The sequence below is a fragment of the Crocuta crocuta genome, unplaced genomic scaffold, assembly GCF_008692635.1.
Source record: "Crocuta crocuta isolate KB4526 unplaced genomic scaffold, BGI_CrCroc_1.0 scaffold35, whole genome shotgun sequence".
NCBI lineage: Eukaryota > Metazoa > Chordata > Mammalia > Carnivora > Hyaenidae > Crocuta > Crocuta crocuta.
The window spans coordinates 7,016,260-7,036,906 of NW_027530625.1; the positions used below are offsets into that span (position 1 = coordinate 7,016,260).

Genomic DNA, 20,647 nt, shown 5'->3' on the forward strand with positions numbered 1-20,647 from the left:
AACCCCCCCCCCCCCATTTTTGTGAACAAGTAGAGAGAATTCAAGCAGCCAATGGGGCTGGACCAAGATGGCCACCCAATGCTCTCTCAGTGCCCAGAATTTCCAAATGCTCTGGGTACCCATTTATAGATCCTCCTCCAGGAAGACGGAAGAGCACCATCAGTGCAGGGCCAGGCCCTGGCTCCCCTCTCCAGAACCTCCTGGCCAGGAGGAGGTGTGTACACTGGGGGGTGTGAGTTCACACCTGTACTCCTGCACACGCAAGCTAAGGGTATACTTCCAAGCCACTGGCATCCCACAAGGATACCTCTGTGCATGCTCATATAGCCATGGGTACGTACGTGCGCACACATACATGCCTCAACACATTTGAATTCACACTTAAAAAAATTTTTTTTAATGTTTACTTATTTTTGAGAGAGACAGAGTGTGAGCTAGGGAAGGGCAGGGGCAGAGGGAGAGGGAGACACAGAATCCGAAGCAGCTCCAGGCTCCGAGCTGTCAGCGCAGAGCCCGATGCGGGGCTCAAACCCATGAACTGTGAGATCATGACCTAAGCCGAAGTTGGACACTTAACCGACTGAGCCACCCAGGTGTCCCTTGAATTCACACTTTTATCGGCAGGCCGTCCTCATTTGGAGCTTCGGGTACTCCGAAAGACCCGCTGTCCTTTGGGAGATTGGTCCTGTATCCTGGTAGATGGGGACGTGGGTAGAGATGTACACGTGATGTGTTCATTTGCAAGTCCCATCTGGGATTTTCCCCCCCTTGGCTTAGCCCTCTCCCCCTGTCACCAACCTTGCTTCTCCTTTGAAACCTCACCACCAAGCTTCTGATCCTTCCAGTGGCCTCTGGTATTACTCTCCTCCCGCTGCAGACCCCACACAGGCCTCTTGTTTCCAGGAACAAAGCTGAACCCCTTTCCTGCGGGTGCTGATGGATAAAGTAGAGTTAAACACCCTCATGACCCATATGCCATGCCTACCAGAGAGTAATGCTGGCTTCCCAAAGAAGGAGCTTGGGAAGGCAGACCTCAGAGAAGTCAGTGGGGCTCTTGATCAAAAATCCGTATGGGGCGCCGGTGATTCAGTAGGTTAAGCGGCCAAATTTGACTCAGCTCATGATCTCATAGTTCAAGCCTGGTGTCGGGCTCTGTGCTGACAGCTTGGAGCCTGGAAACTGCTTTGGAGTCTGTGTCTCCCTCTGTCTCTGCCACTCCCCCATTCATGCTCTATCTCTCTCTCTCAAAAATAAATAAACGTTTAGAAAATTAAAAAAAAAAATCTGTATCACTCCCTATAGGTAATTAATTCTCTTTTGTGAAGTCCCTGCTACGGATCTCAGGGTCCACAGTCCGGGCTCCGGAACCCACCTGGTGGCAGCAGGCTGTAATTGCAGACTAAAGTGCACTTGCTCGACCTGCTGCTGACCTTGTACTGAAGTGTGCGCGCATTTCCAGCGGACGCCTCACACCCCTTTCCACAGAGTGCCCACCCCCTCCTCCCCACAAAGCATGCAGACACAGCCACAGAAGCTTCTGGCCTTAGGGATTTAGATGCATTTATTCTGAGAATCCTCCCGTGAAGCTGATGCTTTTTTTCCCCCCCTCCATGATGCTCTATTAATATCCATTTGATACAGGAGAAAACTGATAAGTCATTTGCCCGTGTCACCCAGCCACAAGGGGCAGAGCGCATTCACCAGGGCGGCTGACCCTAGGAATCATGCCCATGATGACCAGTAGGCCCACCACATCCCAGGAAGCCCACGGAGTCCATCCGAAGGACTTTCTGCGCATCCCACAGTGTAGACCAGCACTGTATATTGACCTCAGGTCCCTCAACCTTGCAAAACTCACCCATTTTATGCTTTTTTGTAGATTCCTCAGGACTACTATTTACATGCTCAAGTTGCCTATGAATAAAGACAGTTTTACGTCTCTGTTTGCAATCAAGATGCCCTTTCTTTTCCACATCTTGTCGCATGGTTCAGGAACTCCAGGGGCAGAGGGTTCTAGAGAAAGGCCACCTAGCCCGGGTTTGAAACGCTGCTCCTCCCTTCATAGCTGTGTGACCCAGGGCAAGTCGACTAGTGTTTCTGTATCTCAGTTTCCTCAAAGGGAAAAGAATGTTGTGAGGATTCAGTGGGATGACGTACGTAAATGAATAAAGCATAAGGCTTGGTGCCCGGCACAGAGGAAGTGCTCAATAAATAGAAGCTGTTGGGGGCACCTGGGTGGCTCATTTCGTTGGGTGTCCGATTTCGGCTCCAGTCATGATCTCATGGTTTGTGAGTTCCAGCCCTGCATCAGGCTCTCTGCTGTCAGCACAGAGCCTGCTTCGGGTCCTCTGTTCCCCACCCCCTTTTAAAAAATAAACATTAACGGGCGCCTGGGTGGCTTAGTTGGTTAAGCGTCCGACTTTCGCTTAGATCATGATCTCGCGGTTCGTGGGTTCGAGCCCCACGTCGGGCTCTGTGCTGACTGCCAGCTCGGAGCCTGGAGCCTGTTTCAGTCTGTGACTCCCTCTCTCTCTGACCCTCCCCTGCTCACGCTGTCTCTCTTTCTCTCTCCTAGAAATAAATAAAACATTTTTAAAAAATAAAAAAAATAAAAAATAAACATTAAGTAAATAAAAGGAAGCTATTGTTAATATAGGGATGCCTTTGGTGCACGAGAATGGGTGTAGCTTTTCTTTTTCTTTTTTTTTTTTTACTTTTCATCCCACTGGGCATCCCGTAGGGGGCATCGGAGGCGGCTGTCCACGCCCTTTTCTCCTACCCTTTGCTATATCCATTATCCTTGAATATCTTGAGACAGGGGAACAAATGTCCTAAACTTTTCAGCTGCCTTCCCACCTCCGAGCTGGCTTGCTGGGATGCGTGTCCGCGGATGGTGGGAAAAGTTGCGGATGGTGGCCAGTTAGCTTCCCTCCCGACCGCCTCCTCCGACGTGGCCGCCTTGGGGAAGTCAGACTTCTCGCACATTGGTTCTGGGCTACAAGACAAGGGCCCCAAGGAAAGCAGGTGGCTACTCCAGCCTATCCCCACGGTGACCCAGACACACTTAGGACGTACGCTGTCCGGCAGAACAGTCTCTGCCCTGCGCAGATTCAAGGGGAGGAGCATGAACCCCATGTTCCCATCGAGGAAATATCGAAAAGTTCATGGACATGCTTCGAAACCGCCGTAGAGGGGCGCCAGGGAGGCTCAGTCTGCTAGGCTTCTGACTCTTAGTTTTCAGCTCAGGTCAGGATCTCTCGGTTTCATGAGTTCGAGTCGCACGTCGGGCTCTGTGGAGGCTGCTCGGGATTTTCTCCATCTCTCTGTCTCTCCCACTCTTGCTGTCTCTCTCTCTCTCTTAAAATAAATAAATAAACTTAACCCCCCCCCCACCCCCNGCAGAAATCTTTGCGTCTCTGACCAGAACTTTCTGCGGTTGCTTTTCCCGTTGCAGTAGAACACAGGGTGAGGCCAGCGGGGTGGCCAGTGGGCCCCAGGCCAGAGGGGCCCTGCTGCCTCTCGTCACGTTTTTCAAGATGTCCTTGTTGGTGACTTCACTTTCACTTCACCTGTCCCCTCAGCCCAACTGACACAGGGGCCAACACTTCTTTTCCAGGCTCACTCAAATGCCATTCTGCCAGGAGGGCCTTTCTGTCCCCCACCCCCACCCCCACCTCCCGACTGAGCACCTTAATGACGGGCAGTCAAGCAGTCAGCTCTATAGCCCGCCGCACCCTGCGGTGTGTAACAGCCAGTGCTTTGCCGGGGAAGGAATGAAGCAGGACAGGCAGGCTTCGGGGTGGCTGGCTGGAATACTTTCAGTGAGCTCTGGGGCATAGAGCCTGTCCCTACTTGTCTGTACCTGATCTGGGGGTGATCCTGATCCGGGGGTGATTGGGGCAGGTGGGTGGTGGCCCAGAGCGAGCTCCACAAAGGAGGCGGTGGTTGGCGGGTTGGATTCTGGATCGGTTGGTTTGCATTTAAAAGGCACACCCCTGGGGCACCTGGGTGGCTCAGTCGGTAAAGCTCTGATTCTGGGTTTTGGCTAAGGTCACAATCTCAGGGTCATTGAGATCATTGAGATCACTGACAGTGTGGAGCCTGCTTGGGATTCTCTTTCTCTCCTTCTCTCTCTCTGCCCCTCCCCTGCTCTCTCTCTCTCTCTCTCTCAAATAAACTTGAGAATAAATAAAAGGCACACCCCTGGGCCAGTTGTTTGCTATCTCTAGGAAATGGCTAACCCTGGAAGAGGCCTCAATTCCATCACTGATACACATTGAACAAAACCTAAAGTCCTTGCTTCTGGTTCTGGGAGCACTCACGTTCTTGTGGAGGAAGTGTGCGATACACAAGCAGATACACAAGAATATTCAGTAATGAGACAGGATCGAGTGATAGAAAGGGACTGAGGATTATTCCAGATAAGGTGGTCAGGGAAGACTTCTCTGAGGAGGTGACATTTGAACTGAGGTCTGAGTGAAGAGAAGCAGCCAGTCACACAAAGACCAAAAGGAAGAGAATTCCACGCAGGGCACCCAAAGTGCCCTGGTCTCGGTGGGTCGACCAGTGTGGTGACTGTAGAACTCAGAGGAGACCAGCACGTCTGGCCGGGATCGGAGGAGAGTTGGGTCAGAAACAGTTAGCGCCCAGCAAAGATGAGTTTGGATTTTCTCCTTGGTGTAAAGGGAAGCTGCCAGAAGTCTTTTGAGCAGGAAAGTAGGTTTACCTGATGTGTTTTTAAAAGCTCACTCTGAGGGCGCCTGGGTGGCTCAGTAGGTTAAGCATCCGACTTCAGCTCTGGTCATGATCTCACAGTTCGTGGGTTCAAGCCCCGCATCGGGCTCTGTGCTGTGCTGACAGCCTGGAGCCTGCTTCATGTTCTGTGTCTCCTCTCCCTGCCCCTTTCCTGTTCACACTCTGTCTCTCTCTCAAAAAATAAATAAAGATTTAAAAAAAGTTAAAAAAAAAAAATAAAAGCTCCCTCAGGCTGCTGTATGGAGATTGGATGGTAGGAGGGGCAAATGTAGAATCCGGGAGCCTCCCTAGGAGGTGATGCCAGGTGGGAGGTGACTGAGCGACCTGAGGTCGGTGGCCCTGAAAACTGCACAGATGGGGCGGTAGATAGATGCAGGGGGAATCGATGAGCGTTAGACCTGATTGGCCATTACAATCACTTAGGGAGTTAAAATACACACCGACAGACTCCCAGACCCCACCTTTGTGGAATCTCAGAGCCCACATTTGGGCTCAGGAATCCGTATTCCTAACAAGGTCCTTTGGGGTGCGCACTCTGTTTCCAGGGTGTTGCTTTGTCCTGAGGTATGAAGAGGCAAGAATGATGCCCAGAGAGAAACACTGGGGGGGGGGGCTGGAGTCTGGGGTTCCAGTCCCAACTGTGGATCTGTTGGAGGACCCAGACACCCCAAGGGACGGTCAGGAATAGCAATTCCTACCTCCAAGATGAGCCAAGTGGGAAGACTAAGTAACATGGGTTTGTAGAGCATTCAGCAAAGGACAAGGCCCCCGAGAAGCGTGCGGTAAATCGTGAAGGCTTTGGGGTAAAGCAGGTGCACTAGGAAGGAAACGCGGCCCTGCCACAAACCACTATGTGAATATTAGTCCTTTTTGGCCCTTAGCTTCTTCCTCTACAAAAAGGTATCTGCAGTGGACTGAATGTTTGTGTCTCCCCCTAAATGCATGTGTTGAAATCCTAACCCCCAAGTTTATGGTATGAGTAGGTGGGAATTTTGGGAGGTGATTAGGCGAGGCCTCGTGAATGGGATCAGTACCTTATAAGAAACCTCAGAGACTCCCTCACCCCTTCTGCCAAATGAGGAAACAGTGGGAACACAGTTGTCTGTGAACCAGGAAGCCAGCTCTCAACAGACATTGGCTCTGCCACCGTACACAAGTATTCATAATCCCAGCGCTGCTCTGGAAACACGTGAGCACAATATGAGAATGGGAGGGGCTGAGGTTATGTCTGTCCCTTCAGCCATGGAAGTGGATGCTGTCAAGACTACCCTGCTTTTGGTTAACTGGCACTCTCAGGTCTAGCTCCCTAGCTGACTGGGCTACCCCGGCTCAAAGGACACCACTGCCCTCTTATGGCTGAGGCCAGACTCAACCGATGGACCCTTCTCCGGCTTCTGTAGCTCTCCCCTTTCCGCCAGGCAGGAGGGCAAGGGTCCTGTCCTGCCCGCTTAGCAGATGACTCGTGGAGCCCTGCAATTTATATCCTTGACCGCCTTGCAGGATTGGCTTTCTTGACGGATGTAGTTGTGAGCTTTGCTCTGAAAGAAATGATGTCAATTTAATCCTTTTTAGGGTCCCTGTGCATAAAGAATCATCAGCTCCTACTCCCTGAGGCCGTGGATGCTATAAACCATGCAGGGCAGGGGGGGAGGGAGAGGGTGGTGGGAGGCAGGGAGAAGGGAGGAGGGAAACGCTCCTAAGAAACAGGACGCAGAGATAAAGCCACATATACGTCGCTCTGTGCACCACTGGATCCTTAGAACAGCTCCTGGGACACACAGAATGCTCAATTTGTTGTGTAAGTAAATATAAGCCAAGATCTTTGTATTATGTGTGTACTTGCCCTCCCTACAAGTTATACCTGCCTTGCAAGGTTTGCTTATTTTTCTTAGGCAGCTTTGCTTTTAAGTTAGAGTAAATCAGCTCACTCAAAAGAAGTTGTTAAGAAAGTACAAAAGCAGCATCCGGAGCACTGTTTCTCGGTAGATGTGGATGCAACGTTGGTGTTGAGCCGGCACCCGCGAGGAGGTGGTAACGTAGAACAGTGGACTGCTGGGAACAGTATGAATAGAGCTTCGTTTTTCTGTCCAACTAGCGTTTTCTGGAGATCCCACCTCCCCATCCTACTAAGCTCTCTCAGACCAAAGAATCAAGAATCACATTTTAGCAATTTAAAGTTGGAAGGGAACTCAAGACCCATTTCTCAATTATCTCTCCGGTAAACAATAAATGGGATGATGATGATGAGAGATTTTTGGTAAAGAATCAAACGCCACCCAACCTGAGCTTTTAGTATTCCACAGGTGAAGCCTTGCCAATAATAAAAATGGACCCTCGGCTCCCTCATTCCCTTCATGTTAACCTAATGGTTGCCAATAGTCAACATGGCCACCAGACTAAGGCCTTCNGCGCAGCCGGATGTTGCGGTTCCCGGCTGGATTGCGCCTGCGCTCTTCTTTGGCGCCAAGATGGCGATGGAGATGAGGCTTCCCGTTGCTCGCAAGCCCCTTAGCGAGAGTTTGGGCCGCGATACTAAGAAACACTTGGTGGTTCCGGGGGACACGATCACCACGGACACGGGATTCATGCGGTACGTGGGGACTTGGGGACTCGGGGCCCCAAAGGGCGGCGGCTGGGCTCTCTGCACGTGGCCTCTGTTCCCTTGCACCTAAGTACACGCCAGGCGCAGGGCACAGCCGAGCATCACAGTCCCCTTGTTTCCGAGGCCTTGAGCTCGCAGATAGTCCCTGTCCGCGTTGGCCTCAGCCCTTGGGAACGCCTCTCTCCTGGGCTTCTGGTATCGAGACGTCTTGGGTGCTCTGCCCGAGGCCCCGATCTCTGAGACTTCCTCGTCTTCTTCGTTGGAGACCTGCAAAACTGGGGGTGGGGGTTAGGAGCCAGAGACCCCTTTTCAGTTTCTGACTTGGTCGCCTCTTCTCTCAGCGACATCTCTTAGCCAGGCGCTTGGTTTCAGTGATTGTTTGTACTTAGGGCATACAGATACGCCGCACGATATATGTGCACCCGAATACACATTTTGAATCTGGGGTCAGTAAGATATGTGTAGTTGAGAACGAAGGCTCTGGGCCCGGACAGTTGAGGTTCCCGGTCCTGCGCCATCCCGCGTTGTTAGCCGTGTTCTCTCCAACGTCACGTTTGTCCTCTGCACAGTGGTGATCGTGACAGTAACTGTTTGATAGGGAAATGAGGGTTACATGAAGGAATGATAAAAGAAGGAAGACTCGCCATTATATCACCATCCTAGATAAACGCTAGCGGTGTGTAAGACTTTCTGGACAGGAGAGGAGTACAGCCTTGATAGCAGTGCCCTTTAACCTTTTGGTTTGAGGTTGTTGGAACCTAGGGAATCTTAAGTGTCAGTCTTTCCTTTATGAAGTCCACTCATATTTAAATTACGTGTGTTTGGATTACAACTGTGATCAAGGTGGAAACCCCTGTCCCGTGGAGTGTGTATTTCAGGAGAGACCGATAATAAGCAATGAACACAACAAATGGGTTCGTGTGTGTGGTGATCACTGGAATGGGGAGAAAGAAAAGTTGGGCAGAAGCGGTGGAATGTGGTTGGAGATATGGTGGGGGTGGTGGCAGCATGGCGGGGGACTGCTTTATTGATTTTTTTTTTAATTTTATTTATTTCTAGGAGACAGAGAGAGACAGCGGGAGCAGGGGAGGGTCAGAGAGAGAGGGAGTGACAGACTCTGAAACAGGCTCCAGGCTCTGAGCCGGCAGTCAGCACAGAGCCCGACGCGGGGCTCGAACCCACGATCCGTGAGATCATGACCTAAGCGAAAGTCGGACGCTTAACCGACTAAGCCACCCAGGCGCCCCAACGGGGGACTGCTTTAAATGGGATAGTCAAGGTGGGCCTAATGGAGAAGGTGCCACTTGAGTAGACGGGAGTAAGACAAAGGCGATGGCCATGAAGCTCTTGAAAGGAGTGTTGTGGGCAGAGGGAGAAGCCGGGCTTTACGGTAGGAGGAGCCTGTGAGGAATATGTTGTTCCTCATCTCAAGTGTATTCTTGGCATCCTACTCTTGTTACAGGGGCCACGGAACCTACATGGGGGAGGAGAAGCTCATTGCATCTGTGGCCGGCTCCGTGGAGAGGGTAAACAAGTTGATCTGTGTGAAAGCTTTGAAAACCAGGTGAGAACGAAAGGTGTGTATTCTGCGTCATTTATGTCACACAACCGGGTGTTCCCCCCCAACCCCCCCACCTGCCTTAGGTCTGCGATTCGGTAGGTCTGCGCTTTTGAAAGGGTGTAGGTGGCCGTAGGTAAGTGTGGGCCTCGGAGGTTCCCCCCCATGACTTGACCTCTCCAAACCTTGGTCGCCTCCTCTGCAAAATGAGGATAATCGTATGACCCACCTTGTGGGACTTTCATTAGAATTCATTGAAATAGGACGTATAAAGGACTTACACAGGGCCCAGCCACTACCTAGAAGGGCTTGATAAAGGTTAGCTCCCGAAAGGAAGCCAGTGGGGTTGGAACCGAGCGAGCAAGGGGGAGCGTAGGGGCAGATGCAGGTAGAGATGAGGTGGGCAGACAGCCTGCCTTGTAGCCATGGTAAGCGGTTTGTCTTCCGCCTTATGTAATCTGGGAAGCCTCTGGAAGGGGCGGAGCAGAAGACGGACATGGTGTGACTTCTCTTCACTCTGGCTGCTATGAGGAGATTGAAGGGGGGCAGGGGCAGGCTTAGGGAGCCACGTTAATGGACTGTTTTCATCATCTGAAGTGATGGTGGCTTGGACCAAGATGGCGGTAGGAGTGGGGAAGAGTGGCTGAATCTGCATCCATTTTGTGTCCTGAGGTGGTTGATGTTTTTTTTTATTATTATGCAACAGTGCTGGATTTTGTATTCTTTGGAATTTTCCATGTATAGGACCATGTCTGTGAATAGAGATAGTGTTACTTCTTCTTTTCCAATTGGGATGCCTTTTATTTCTGTGTGTATTTTGAAGGTAGAGCCAGTAGGGTCAGCTGCTGGATTTGTCTTGGAGCATGAGAGAGAGAGCGGGGGAGGGAAAGGGGGGGAGAGCGAGCGAGAAATCAAGGGATCCTCCAAGGACTCCCAAGCTTTTTGGCTCGAGCGACTGGAGGGACGGTGTTGCCATTTACCGAGACNTGTGGCCGGCTCCGTGGAGAGGGTAAACAAGTTGATCTGTGTGAAAGCTTTGAAAACCAGGTGAGAACGAAAGGTGTGTATTCTGCGTCATTTATGTCACACAACCGGGTGTTCCCCCCCAACCCTCCCACCTGCCTTAGGTCTGCGATTCGGTAGGTCTGCGCTTTTGAAAGGGTGTAGGTGGCCGTAGGTAAGTGTGGGCCTCGGAGGTTCCCCCCCCATGACTTGACCTCTCCAAACCTTGGTCGCCTCCTCTGCAAAATGAGGATAATCGTATGACCCACCTTGTGGGACTTTCATTAGAATAGGACGTGTAAAGGACTTACACAGGGCCCAGCCACTACCTAGAAGGGCTTGATAAAGGTTAGCTCCCGAAAGGAAGCCAGTGGGGTTGGAACCGAGCGAGCAAGGGGGAGCGTAGGGGCAGATGCAGGTAGAGATGAGGTGGGCAGACAGCCTGCCTTGTAGCCATGGTAAGCGGTTTGTCTTCCGCCTTATGTAATCTGGGAAGCCTCTGGAAGGGGCGGAGCAGAAGACGGACATGGTCTGACTTCTCTTCACTCTGGCTGCTATGAGGAGATTGAAGGGGGGCAGGGGCAGGCTTAGGGAGCCACGTTAATGGACTGTTTTCATCATCTGAAGTGATGGTGGCTTGGACCAAGATGGCGGTAGGAGTGGGGAAGAGTGGCTGAATCTGCATCCATTTTGTGTCCTGAGGTGGTTGATGTTTTTTTTTATTATTATGCAACAGTGCTGGATTTTGTATTCTTTGGAATTTTCCATGTATAGGACCATGTCTGTGAATAGAGATAGTGTTACTTCTTCTTTTCCAATTGGGATGCCTTTTATTTCTGTGTGTATTTTGAAGGTAGAGCCAGTAGGGTCAGCTGCTGGATTTGTCTTGGAGCATGAGAGAGAGAGCGGGGGAGGGAAAGGGGGGGAGAGCGAGCGAGAAATCAAGGGATCCTCCAAGGACTCCCAAGCTTTTTGGCTCGAGCGACTGGAGGGACGGTGTTGCCATTTACCGAGACCGAGACCGTGATGGCTGGGAGGGGACCAGTTTGTGATGGCGGCTGGGGAAAGGGCCTTGGGAAAGCTTTGCTTTAGGTTGGTGTCATTTGGAAATGCCTTTTAAGTCACGTAACTAGAGATGCTGGGTAGCCAGCAGTTGACTAGAGTCTGGAATTCAGGGGATGGGATAGTCATTGGTGGTATTTAAAGCCATTCAGTTGGATGAGCTCACCATCGGTGAATGTGGGCCGACAGAGGAGAGGTCCCCGACTGGAGCCTTCAGCATGGAACACCTCGTCATTAGAATTGGGATAAGGAACTAACGGGCTGGAGGCGCGCACCTTGTGGGGGGAGACCGTGGGTTGGGGTGGGGTCCTGTCTCAGTCTCCTCCTCCTTTGCTGATGCAGAAGCCATCTGTGTTCCAGAGCCCACCAGGAAATAGTCAGTGCTTATCACTGGCATGTAATTAACAAAGTAGGGGTTTTAGGCTTAATGAACTATTTGGAATAAATGGTTTGTGTAAGAATAGTTAATGAAGACTTTATACATGTAGGAATGTTTGAATTTATCAGTTCCTGGAAAGAAGTTTAAAAAGCATACTTATGTGAATTTATCATATTAAAAATTTTTAAATATTTTATTTATTTCTTAGAGAGACAGTGTGAGCAGGGGAGGGTCAGAGAGAGAGGGAGACACAGAATAGGAAACAGGCTCCAGGCTCTGAGCTGGCAGTCAGCACAGAGCCCGACGCAGGGCCCAAACCCACGAATCATGAGATCATGACCTGAGCCGAAGTCAGTCGCTTAACCGACTGAGCCACCCAGGCACCCCTCGAATTTACCATATTTAAATGTGGTGGGTAATTAAGGCACTCATCCTTTTTAACCGAAATCATGAATGATGCTTGGTCTTGTGATGAGGTCTTTTTACTGATGGACGACCTTTTGTCTTATCTTTCAGATATAACGGTGAAGTAGGAGACATTGTAGTGGGGAGAATCACAGAGGTAAAGTCGATACCAGATTGGTTTTTACAAAGTGAAAGCAAGCTGGTGACTGAATGGCTGGCACAGTCATTGCCTGTGTAGTGATGCAAATGGGGCATTCATTGCATTGGACCCTGATGTGCCCTTTGATGTAAACAGGTGGCTTGTCGCGTTGGGGATTATTGGTTGCTTATGACACGGAGCGCTTGTCTCTGGGGCCTGTCTGACCGTGAAATTTCTCCGTAGGTTCAACAGAAGAGGTGGAAGGTGGAGACCAACTCTAGGCTGGATTCGGTCTTGCTTCTCTCATCTATGAACCTTCCCGGAGGAGAGCTGGTAAGGGTCTCCATGCTGTGCTGTAGAATTTGCTAGCAAGAAGTCTGGGGTCTGTTGCTTCACTGGAGAGCTCTGCTTTTAGTGAGGCTGCCTCTTTTAGTCTTGTTTGTCTGCTGTGAGGTTTGCTGCCTGTGTTACACGTATGCTTTTTTTTAAAAAAATGCTTTTTATTTACTTTTGAGAAAGAGAGCGTGAGCAGGGGAGGGTCACAGAGAGAGGGAGACACAGAATCTGAAATAGGCTCCGGGCTCTGAGCTAGCTGTCAGCACAGAGCCCGACACGGGCCTTGAACCCACGAACCATGAGATCATGACCTGAGCCGAAGTCGGACGCTTAACTGAGCCACCTAGGCGTCCCTGTACACTTTTTTTTTAAGTTCTTAGATTTTTACATTTTTTTAAAAATGTCTTTTATTTATTTCTAGGAGAGAGAGAGAGAGAGACAGCGTGAGCAGGGGAGGGTCAGAGAGAGAGGGAGTCACAGACTGAAACAGGCTCCAGGCTCTGAGCTGGCAGTCAGCACAGAGCCCGACGCGGGGCTCGAACCCACGAACCGCGAGGTCATGACCTAAGCGAAAGTCGGACGCTTAACCGACTAAGTCACCTAGGCGCCCCAGATTTTTAAATTTTTTTAATGTTTATTTATTTATTTTTTTGAGAGAGAGAGAGCGAGCGAGCACACAAGCTGGTGAGGGGCCAAGAGACAGACACAGAATCTGAAGCAGGCTCCAGGCTCTGCGCTGTCAGCGCAGAGCCCAGTGTGGAGCTTGAATTCATGAGCTAGGAGATAATGAACGACGTGAGCTGATGTCGGATGCTAAACTGACTAAGCCATCCAGGTGCCCCACACATAGGCTTTTTACTGGCCCAGGCCTCCCAAAAGCAGCAGCAATTGGTATGTTGTAGGATCTGGAACAGCGAGCCATGGGGAGCGATCCCCAAAGGGAGTTGGGAGAGAAGCTCTCAGATGCTTGGTGCCCATTTTCCTTTTCTGGGTGCATTGGCTTTGCACAGTGAATGTGTTCCTTGAAAAGTTGTGCTTAAATTCTTTGCTTTTCATGAATTGAATGGCATCTGGTTATCCCAGACAACTACAGGGCCTAAGGGACAGCCTTTTGTAAAATGCCATGGTTTACGTTTATCTTCAGTCCAGCACATATGTGCGAAGAGGCTCACTGTGCTAGCTTCTACAGAGAATGCAAGATAAAGGAGGTGCGACTGAGTTCTTTAAAGAGTGTGCAGATGAGCGGGGGAACGAAATAAGTGGTCTGAATATGGGCAGTCGGAGGGATAAAGAGGCGTGTGATTGTGCAGAAGGAGTGAGCGCTCATAGGAAAGAGGGGCGTTGGGTTTGATCCTTGAAGGATGGGTAGAATTTCACAGGGAATCTGAGCTGATGGGAAAAGTGTGAGTAAAGATCCAGTCAGGCAGGCAGTAGGCTGGGCCTGCTGGAGCGGGGACGGCTGCCATGGAAGGGGAGTGTGGGAAAGAGGGCTTGGCACCACTGGGAGCGTTTTCAGTATCATGGAAGGAGCTGGAAGTTTATCCAGAGGAGGGCGGGAGGGAGGAGGAAGAGGAGCCCCGGGGATCTCTTTCCAGGAGACAGAAAGTAGTGGCGATCGCTCTGGTTTTCCTTGAGTGACGCCGCTTACCTACTCTAGCGTTTGAATGCCGTGGCTACAGAGACCTCGAGCGGAAGTGAAAGAGAAAGAAGATGGAGAGTGAACTTGCGGCAGCATCTGTCTGACTTCAGTAACGGCATCTCTCTGTGTGTTTCAGAGGCGGAGGTCTGCGGAAGATGAGCTGGCGATGAGAGGGTTCTTGCAGGAAGGGGACCTTATCAGTGTATCCCGCACCTTGCGTTGCAGCGTCTCTGTGTTCTCTGTGGAGCCGGGACGTGGGGCTTACGCTGTATGCCTCCGCCAGGAGGAACGGGTCCCGGCGGGGATCTGAATCCTGGATCGAGGGTCAGGGGCTGTGCCGCGGGCTTCCTGAATCTCCTTAACCCAACCGGCCTCTGCGGCTCTTGTTCAGACCTGCTGCCTCGAGTCCTTTCCGTGGGTTTTGTAACTTACGGTGGCCCGGGCCCTGGGCTCGACTCCACTTCTCATAAGCACGGTAGCTCTTACCCAGGGAGGAGGAGAAAAGGTGTTCGTGTCAGGACCTTCACGAGAAGCAAGGGGGCGAGAGACCTTGTTGCAGTGACGTCCCCGGGGCTGCTGCAGCTGCGGGTGGGACTGCTAGGGACGGGAGGGAAGGGCAGGGACGCCGGAAGGCAGCGGGCCTGGAAGCGTTTGTTCCTTGATCACCCTGGCCAGGCGGAAGTGCAGGCAGTGTTCTCCGATGGAGCCGTCTCTCTGCACACGAGGAGTCTGAAATACGGAAAAGTAAGTTGGACTTTGCTGTTGTCGCGTGCTGACTGAGGCTTCGAGTCCTTTCTTCCGTATCCCGGAGGCTCTCTGGGATTCGGCCCTAAAGGACTCCAGAAGCTAAGCGTTACAGGCTGGCGTCCTGCACGCCGGCAGGTTCGCGGGTCAGCGGTGCTGTAACGGACGACAGCTTCTAACTCTCCTCCTAGCGAGCGGATGGTTGTGGCCGGAGAGCTGCTGTGACCGTGGCCCGGGGGCCCTGCTGTGCCTGTTCCCTCCCGGGGCGCTGCCGCTCCACACTGGGGCCGGGGTAGAGGCTGTACCCGGAGCAGAGGGAGGTGGTGCGTTGAAACCCGAAGGCCTTGGCTCCAGACAAATGTCCGTCAGTAAATGGATCTGATAGCATCACTCGGCACGGTTGGTTTGCCACTGAGCCTCTAAATGAAACGTCACTGCTTTTCTTGTGTGAGGTTACATTACTGAGGCTGTTTTTTAGCAGCATAATTTTCTTATTCTTTATTTTCATGTTTATTTTTGAAAGAGATACAGAGGATGAGCAGGGGAGGGAAAGAGAGGGAGGCACCGAATCAGAAGCAGGCTCCAGGCTCTGAGCTGTCGGTGCAGAGCCCAACATGGGGCTCGAACCCACCAACCACGAGATCGTGACCTGGGCCGAAGTCGAATGCTTAACCCACCGAGCCACCCAGGCACCCCAACAGCATAGTTTTTAAAGAAAAAAAAAATTTTTTTTTAACGTTTATTTTTTGAGAGAGAGACAGATGGGAGCGGGGAGGGGCAGAGAGAGAGAGGGAGACACACAATTGGAAGCAGGCTCCGGGCCCCGAGCTGTCAGCACAGAGCCTGACACAGGGCTCGAACCCACACATCGTGAGATCATGACCTGAGCCGACGTCGGATGCTCAATCTACTGAGTGACCCAGGCACCCCTGACGACATACTTTCTAAAACAAATCGTGACTCCCTAGTCTCTTGGCTTCATCTGGGTGAACCTTTTCATTCCGGAGTGGGACGGAACCTGTTCCCTTGTGGAGCGGCCATGGGCAGCCACGCACGCAGCCTTGAAGTAGGTGGAAAGCAGCACCGCGTGTGCTGACTTTCACGGGACTGGGTCCTGCAGACCCTCCGTCAGCGGGATGGGGGCTTGGAGCTGGCCTGCCAGGACCCGGGGTGGATTCGCACCCAGCCCTTGGCCGGTCCTCTCGCCCTGCGGCACGCGTCTCACAGGCAGGGTAGGCGGTTGGGATCAAGGTGGAAGAGAAGAGCGCGCCTTGGCCCACAAGAGGCTCGGGCTCACGTCCTCATTAGCTCCGGCTTCTCTGACTGCTGGGCGCAGCGACCTTGGATTTGATGATAAATATAGGATGGCGGGAAGATGGGAGAAGAGCCTGTAAAGTGCCCTTCTCGGGACACACGAACGATCTCTGCGTCGGGAAGCGCTCTCCGGGAGTGTTTCCGGTGTGTGCACGTCCAGGGGACTGCCGTTGGCGACGGGAGTGGCCCTGCTTCCGCCGTAACGCGATGCGCCTCCTGTGGTCGGCTTTTCACCACCGCACAGATGACCTACGGTGACTTGGTGTGTGTGTGTGTCCCCAGCTAGGTCAGGGCGTGCTGGTCCAGGTGTCTCCCTCCCTGGTGAAACGGCAGAAGACTCACTTCCATGACTTGCCGTGTGGCGCGTCGGTGATCCTGGGCAACAACGGCTTTATCTGGATCTACCCCACACCCGAGCACAAAGAAGAGGATGCGGGGGGCTTCGTCGCCAACCTGGAGGTGAGGAAGTGCAGTGCGGCTGTCGCGGCGGGGCGGCGCTCCATCCTCGCGGTGCTTCTGGGACAGGCGGAGCCGCTCATGACACGGCACGGCTGCCGTGGTCTCAGTTTGGCTCTGCGTCGAGGTGTCTTCGTGAGCGTTGTGTTGCCTTGTCTCTCTTTTTATTTATTACAGATTTTTTTTAATACTTATTTTTGAGAGAGAGAGACAGCGTGCAAGCAAGGGGGAGAGGGGAAAGCAGAATCCGAGAGGGGGCACAGAATCCGAAACAGGCTCCAGGCTCTGAGCTGTCGGCACAGAGCCCGATGCGGGGCTCAAGCCCATGAACCGTGAGGTCACGACCTGAGTGAACTCGGCCGCTTCACCGACTAAGCCACCCAGACGCCCCTTTTCTTTTGATTTTTTAAGTTTACTTATTTATTTTGAGAGAGAGAGAATGAACCAGTGGGGGAAAGGCAGAGAGAAAAGGGGACAGAGGATCCGAAGCGGGCTCTGCTGACAGCAGCGAGCCCAACGTGGGGCTCGAACTCACGAGTCGTGAGATCCTGACTTGAGCCGAAGTTGACGCTTAACCGACTGAGGTGCCCGGGCGCCCCGTACGTTCTCTTCCTGAAGAGGGGGTGGGGGTGGAAGTGCTTTGATCTTCGTCGGCAGAGGTAGTGAGTTACCGGGTAACAGCTCGCGAAGGGGCCTCCTTTTCCGTCTCCCTCGGAGTCAGCCGTTTGGCTGGTCGGGGTCCCACAGTGCTACGGGTTTAGCTGCAAATGATTCCTGTGATTTGCCGGGACTGTTCACCGACTCTCGCTCTGATTCTGTTTTCCCTCTGTGCCCGCTGGTAGCCTGTGTCCCTCACCGACCGGGAGGTGATCTCCCGGCTCCGGAACTGCATCGTGTCGCTGGTCACTCAGAGGATGATGCTGTACGACACCAGCATCCTGTACTGCTACGAGGCGTCCCTCCCCCACCAGGTACTCCGGCCAGGCCTTCCCTTCCCCGCGCCCGTCCGCGGGGTCGGCACTGCACCGTCTGCTCCGGCGCCTCCTTGGCGAGAGCGCCCAGCCCCCAGAAACCGTTACCGTGGCCGTCGGTCCGGGCGTGATCCGGTGGGCAGCCCTCTCGGGTCCGGTAGATGCCTCCCTGGGACACTTGTGATGTTTGCAGTGCCTAGTGTCAGTGCGGGGATTCGGGGGGTGGGGGTGTCGGGCAGGACTGGGTCAGGGCAGCAGCTGTCAGGACGTCCCCTTGCCCGTCCCGGATTTCAGCTTTTTCGTGAGTGTCAGGATAAGGTCTTTGTTCCTGTCGCTGTTTACCGGGGATATTTATTTATTTATTTATTTATTCATTTCTGAGAGAGAGAGAGAGAGAGAGAGTGTGAGCAGGGGGGGGTGAGAGAGAGACACACACAGAATCTGAAGCAGGCTCCAGGCTCTGAGCTGTCAGCACAGAGCCTGACGTGGGGCTCGAACCCACGAACCATGAGATCAGCTCCTGAGCTGAAGTCAAGACGCTTAACCGACTGAATCCCCCAGGCGCCCCTGTTTACTGGGGCTTCTTGATGATTTGTTAAGCCGGGTCTAGCAGACCTGAGTCTCTGATAAATGAAAGGAATATAGAAAATAGAAGGGTTATGGTAACTGTGCTTGGTTTCTGCATTTGGGTCGGCTCATAGTTGCTCACAGTTGGTTTCTTTTCTGAACAAATACCTTTTTCTTCTTTAGATCAAAGACATCTTAAAGCCAGAAATAATGGAGGAAATAGTGATGGAAACACGCCAGAGGCTTCTAGAACAGGAGGGATAAGGAGAGACATCGGGAGGTCGGGACTGTGGGTACCTAAGCGGAGCAGCTCTTGAAAGCGAAGAAGCTGGTTTGCGGTCCCCACGCGAGGCTCCGCAGAGAACTGTGAAACTCGCCACTTCACGCACACTGGGCTGCGTCCGGCCCGAAGACCTGCTCTCTCCTGTTCTGAGGCAGAGCCTGGGGGGCGTGCCGCCAGCCCCGTGGGTTGCCCGCAGAGTCCGGCACGAGGGCTGGTTTCGAGCCTTTAAAAGCACGGTGTTTCAGCCGGGTGGACTCCCATCCTGGAATAACACGGAGGATCTTCTGTCTTCTACTCACCATCAATTCACAAGGTTCAGAGCCCCCCGCGAAGTTGCCCCTATAAGCAGCATGGCCTCCCTGACCCCCAGATTATCTGTTTTGGCCTCTGTCTCCACCTCTGCAGCACAAGTACGACATCGAAGACTATAGTTAGTAAGTTAACACAGCAGTCGAATAGCAGAATAAAGCTAACCCAGCAGCCTTTGCTTGGTCAGAATGTTACTTCCCATCGCAGGTCCCTTTCAGTGACGGATGCCAGTATATCTATAGCAGGCTGCCTTGATCTGTCCTGTCTTTAGGGTGATTTGTAAGAAGCTGATTTATCAATAATAGAATGGATGCTCCGGGTGCTCTGAGGAGCACGGAAGCAGGAGTGCAGGCGGGAAAAGAGCTGTGTTCGTGCTGTAGTGGAAGCTGTACTGCGTGAACTTTGGAATCCTGCAGGGTTAACAAGAAGTTGGGAGTTCTCACTGAGGAATGTAGAATTCCCGGGTGTCCGTTTTCCTAGTGACTAAAGATGGTACTCCGATTCAGGTTTGGGGAAACTTTTTTTTTTAAAGGCACCCTATAAAGTGCTATTTTATTTCACACGTGTAGTGAACTATTTTTATATATTTGTAAACGTGTCCACATCACTTTCTGTTCTTGTGTCCCGTGTAATACTTGAGAGCTGAGTATAGTTGAAGGAGGGCTTAGCAGATATGGATTCTGACGGAGGCCTTAACTGCTCTACTCAGGTCGCCTAGGAAAATGTAAACTGAGGGCAGTTTCAGTGGCAGTGACTTTGAACACTGCATTTGACAGTTTTGAACTACAGATCGGCCTTTCTTCAGTTAACGGTAGGTTTCTCGTCCTGGTAACATTCCTCAAGGGGTATCATTTTACCTCATTTTTATTTTTTATTTTTTTGCTATCCTGTGTCTCATCTGTTTGAGGAGTTTGCAGACAACTGAAATTCCATAGGCTGTGTCGTAACTTGAGATTTGCTCACTTGGTTTCTTTTTGAGGACACAGGCCAAATGCCTTTTTGGCAGTTTGGGCTGGGGTCACTTGTAAGCTCCTTGAGAGTTTGTTCTCACTTGGCCTTTCCCAGGGTGCCAGCCTGTGCTGTACTCAGTGTATCAGGAATGGCAATTACCTGCTAAGTGGGAATATACCAGAAAGGTCTGAAAGCTCCTTTTCGGGCTGATCTACTTCCTGTGGCCCACTAGAGGGCACTCTTGTTGAGTGTTAATTCCAGTGGGTGTTTTTAAGAAAATGGCATAAGCTGAAATTTTTAAACTGGTACTGAGTTCCTGTAGCAACTTGTGGGTTGTTTTGCTTTATAAAAGTGAGGACAGAATTAGACTGAACTGAATTGCTTTCAACGAAAAGAATATTTGAACCTAAAGGGATTTATTCAATGTTTGGCAACACTGATTTCTGACCATCAGGCCTTTGCCGGGCTCTGGATTTTAGTTTTACGGCCTCAAGGGTATGATTCTGCAGTGCTATACAGGGAGAAAAGAGGATAGTGCAGCTCTAGAAAATACTGTAGTCTGGGCCTGGGGTTCACCACCAGAAGATGGTGAGTGGAGAATGGAGATTGGCTACGCATTTAGATCAGGTGCAGGCGGCTTCCACGCTGACCCCTGAAGCTAATCTCAGCCTGTGGAAGACCAAACAGGATCTCATTTGATAGCAGATGTGATCCTCACTTAAGAATGAAGAAAGTGGTTCAGAGAGAATGACTTGATTGAGCTCAGTACGAACTGTGGATCGTAGAACTGTGGGTCAGGAAGAGGCTGAAGCCTTAGGGAGCTATAAACAACCTTTTAGAGAGTGGGTTGGAATGGGGCGCCTGGGTGGCTCAGGTCACGATCCCAGGGTCATGGGATTGAGCCCTGCATTGGCCTGCTTAAGATTCTCCCACTCCCCCTCTCTGCTCACATGCGTGTGCGTGCTCTCTCTCTCACTCTCCCCCAAATTAAAAAGAATAATAATCTAGAGAGTGGGTTTGACTGTTCGTGAAAGAACATGGGTTCAGAAATTTTATTTCCAGCACTGAGACCATTCCTTTGAGCTACCATTTTGCTCATTGCCTGTCCCTCCCTCTATGTGTGTTCCTCGGACAAGGATGAGTGTGTTCTCCACCCCCCCCCCCCCATCTATCCC

The 20,647-nt window shown here is 51.8% G+C and overlaps 1 protein-coding gene across 1 annotated transcript; it reads left to right on the top strand.

Annotated features, from left to right (window-relative positions):
• Positions 1–7,212: 7,212 nt before the first annotated feature.
• Positions 7,213–19,081, top strand: EXOSC2 (exosome component 2). The gene is made up of 9 exons (XM_077768395.1): positions 7,213–7,345; positions 8,820–8,921; positions 11,875–11,920; positions 12,146–12,235; positions 14,014–14,079; positions 14,553–14,621; positions 16,218–16,394; positions 17,234–17,362; positions 18,113–19,081. Exons 1-9 carry the CDS (start codon positions 7,224–7,226, stop codon positions 18,191–18,193), a joined length of 882 nt encoding a protein of 293 aa, XP_077624521.1. The 5' UTR covers positions 7,213–7,223; the 3' UTR covers positions 18,194–19,081.
• The last annotated feature ends 1,566 nt before the right edge of the window (positions 19,082–20,647 follow it).

Coding starts and splice junctions, on each gene's coding strand:
- EXOSC2 (XM_077768395.1), top strand. CDS start 7,224: ATGGCGATGGAGATGAGGCTTCCCGTTGCTCGCAAGCCCCTTAGCGAG. Junction 7,346..8,819: donor ACGGACACGGGATTCATGCG/GTACGTGGGGAC, acceptor CTCTTGTTACAG/GGGCCACGGAACCTACATGG. Junction 17,363..18,112: donor AGGCGTCCCTCCCCCACCAG/GTACTCCGGCCA, acceptor TTTCTTCTTTAG/ATCAAAGACATCTTAAAGCC.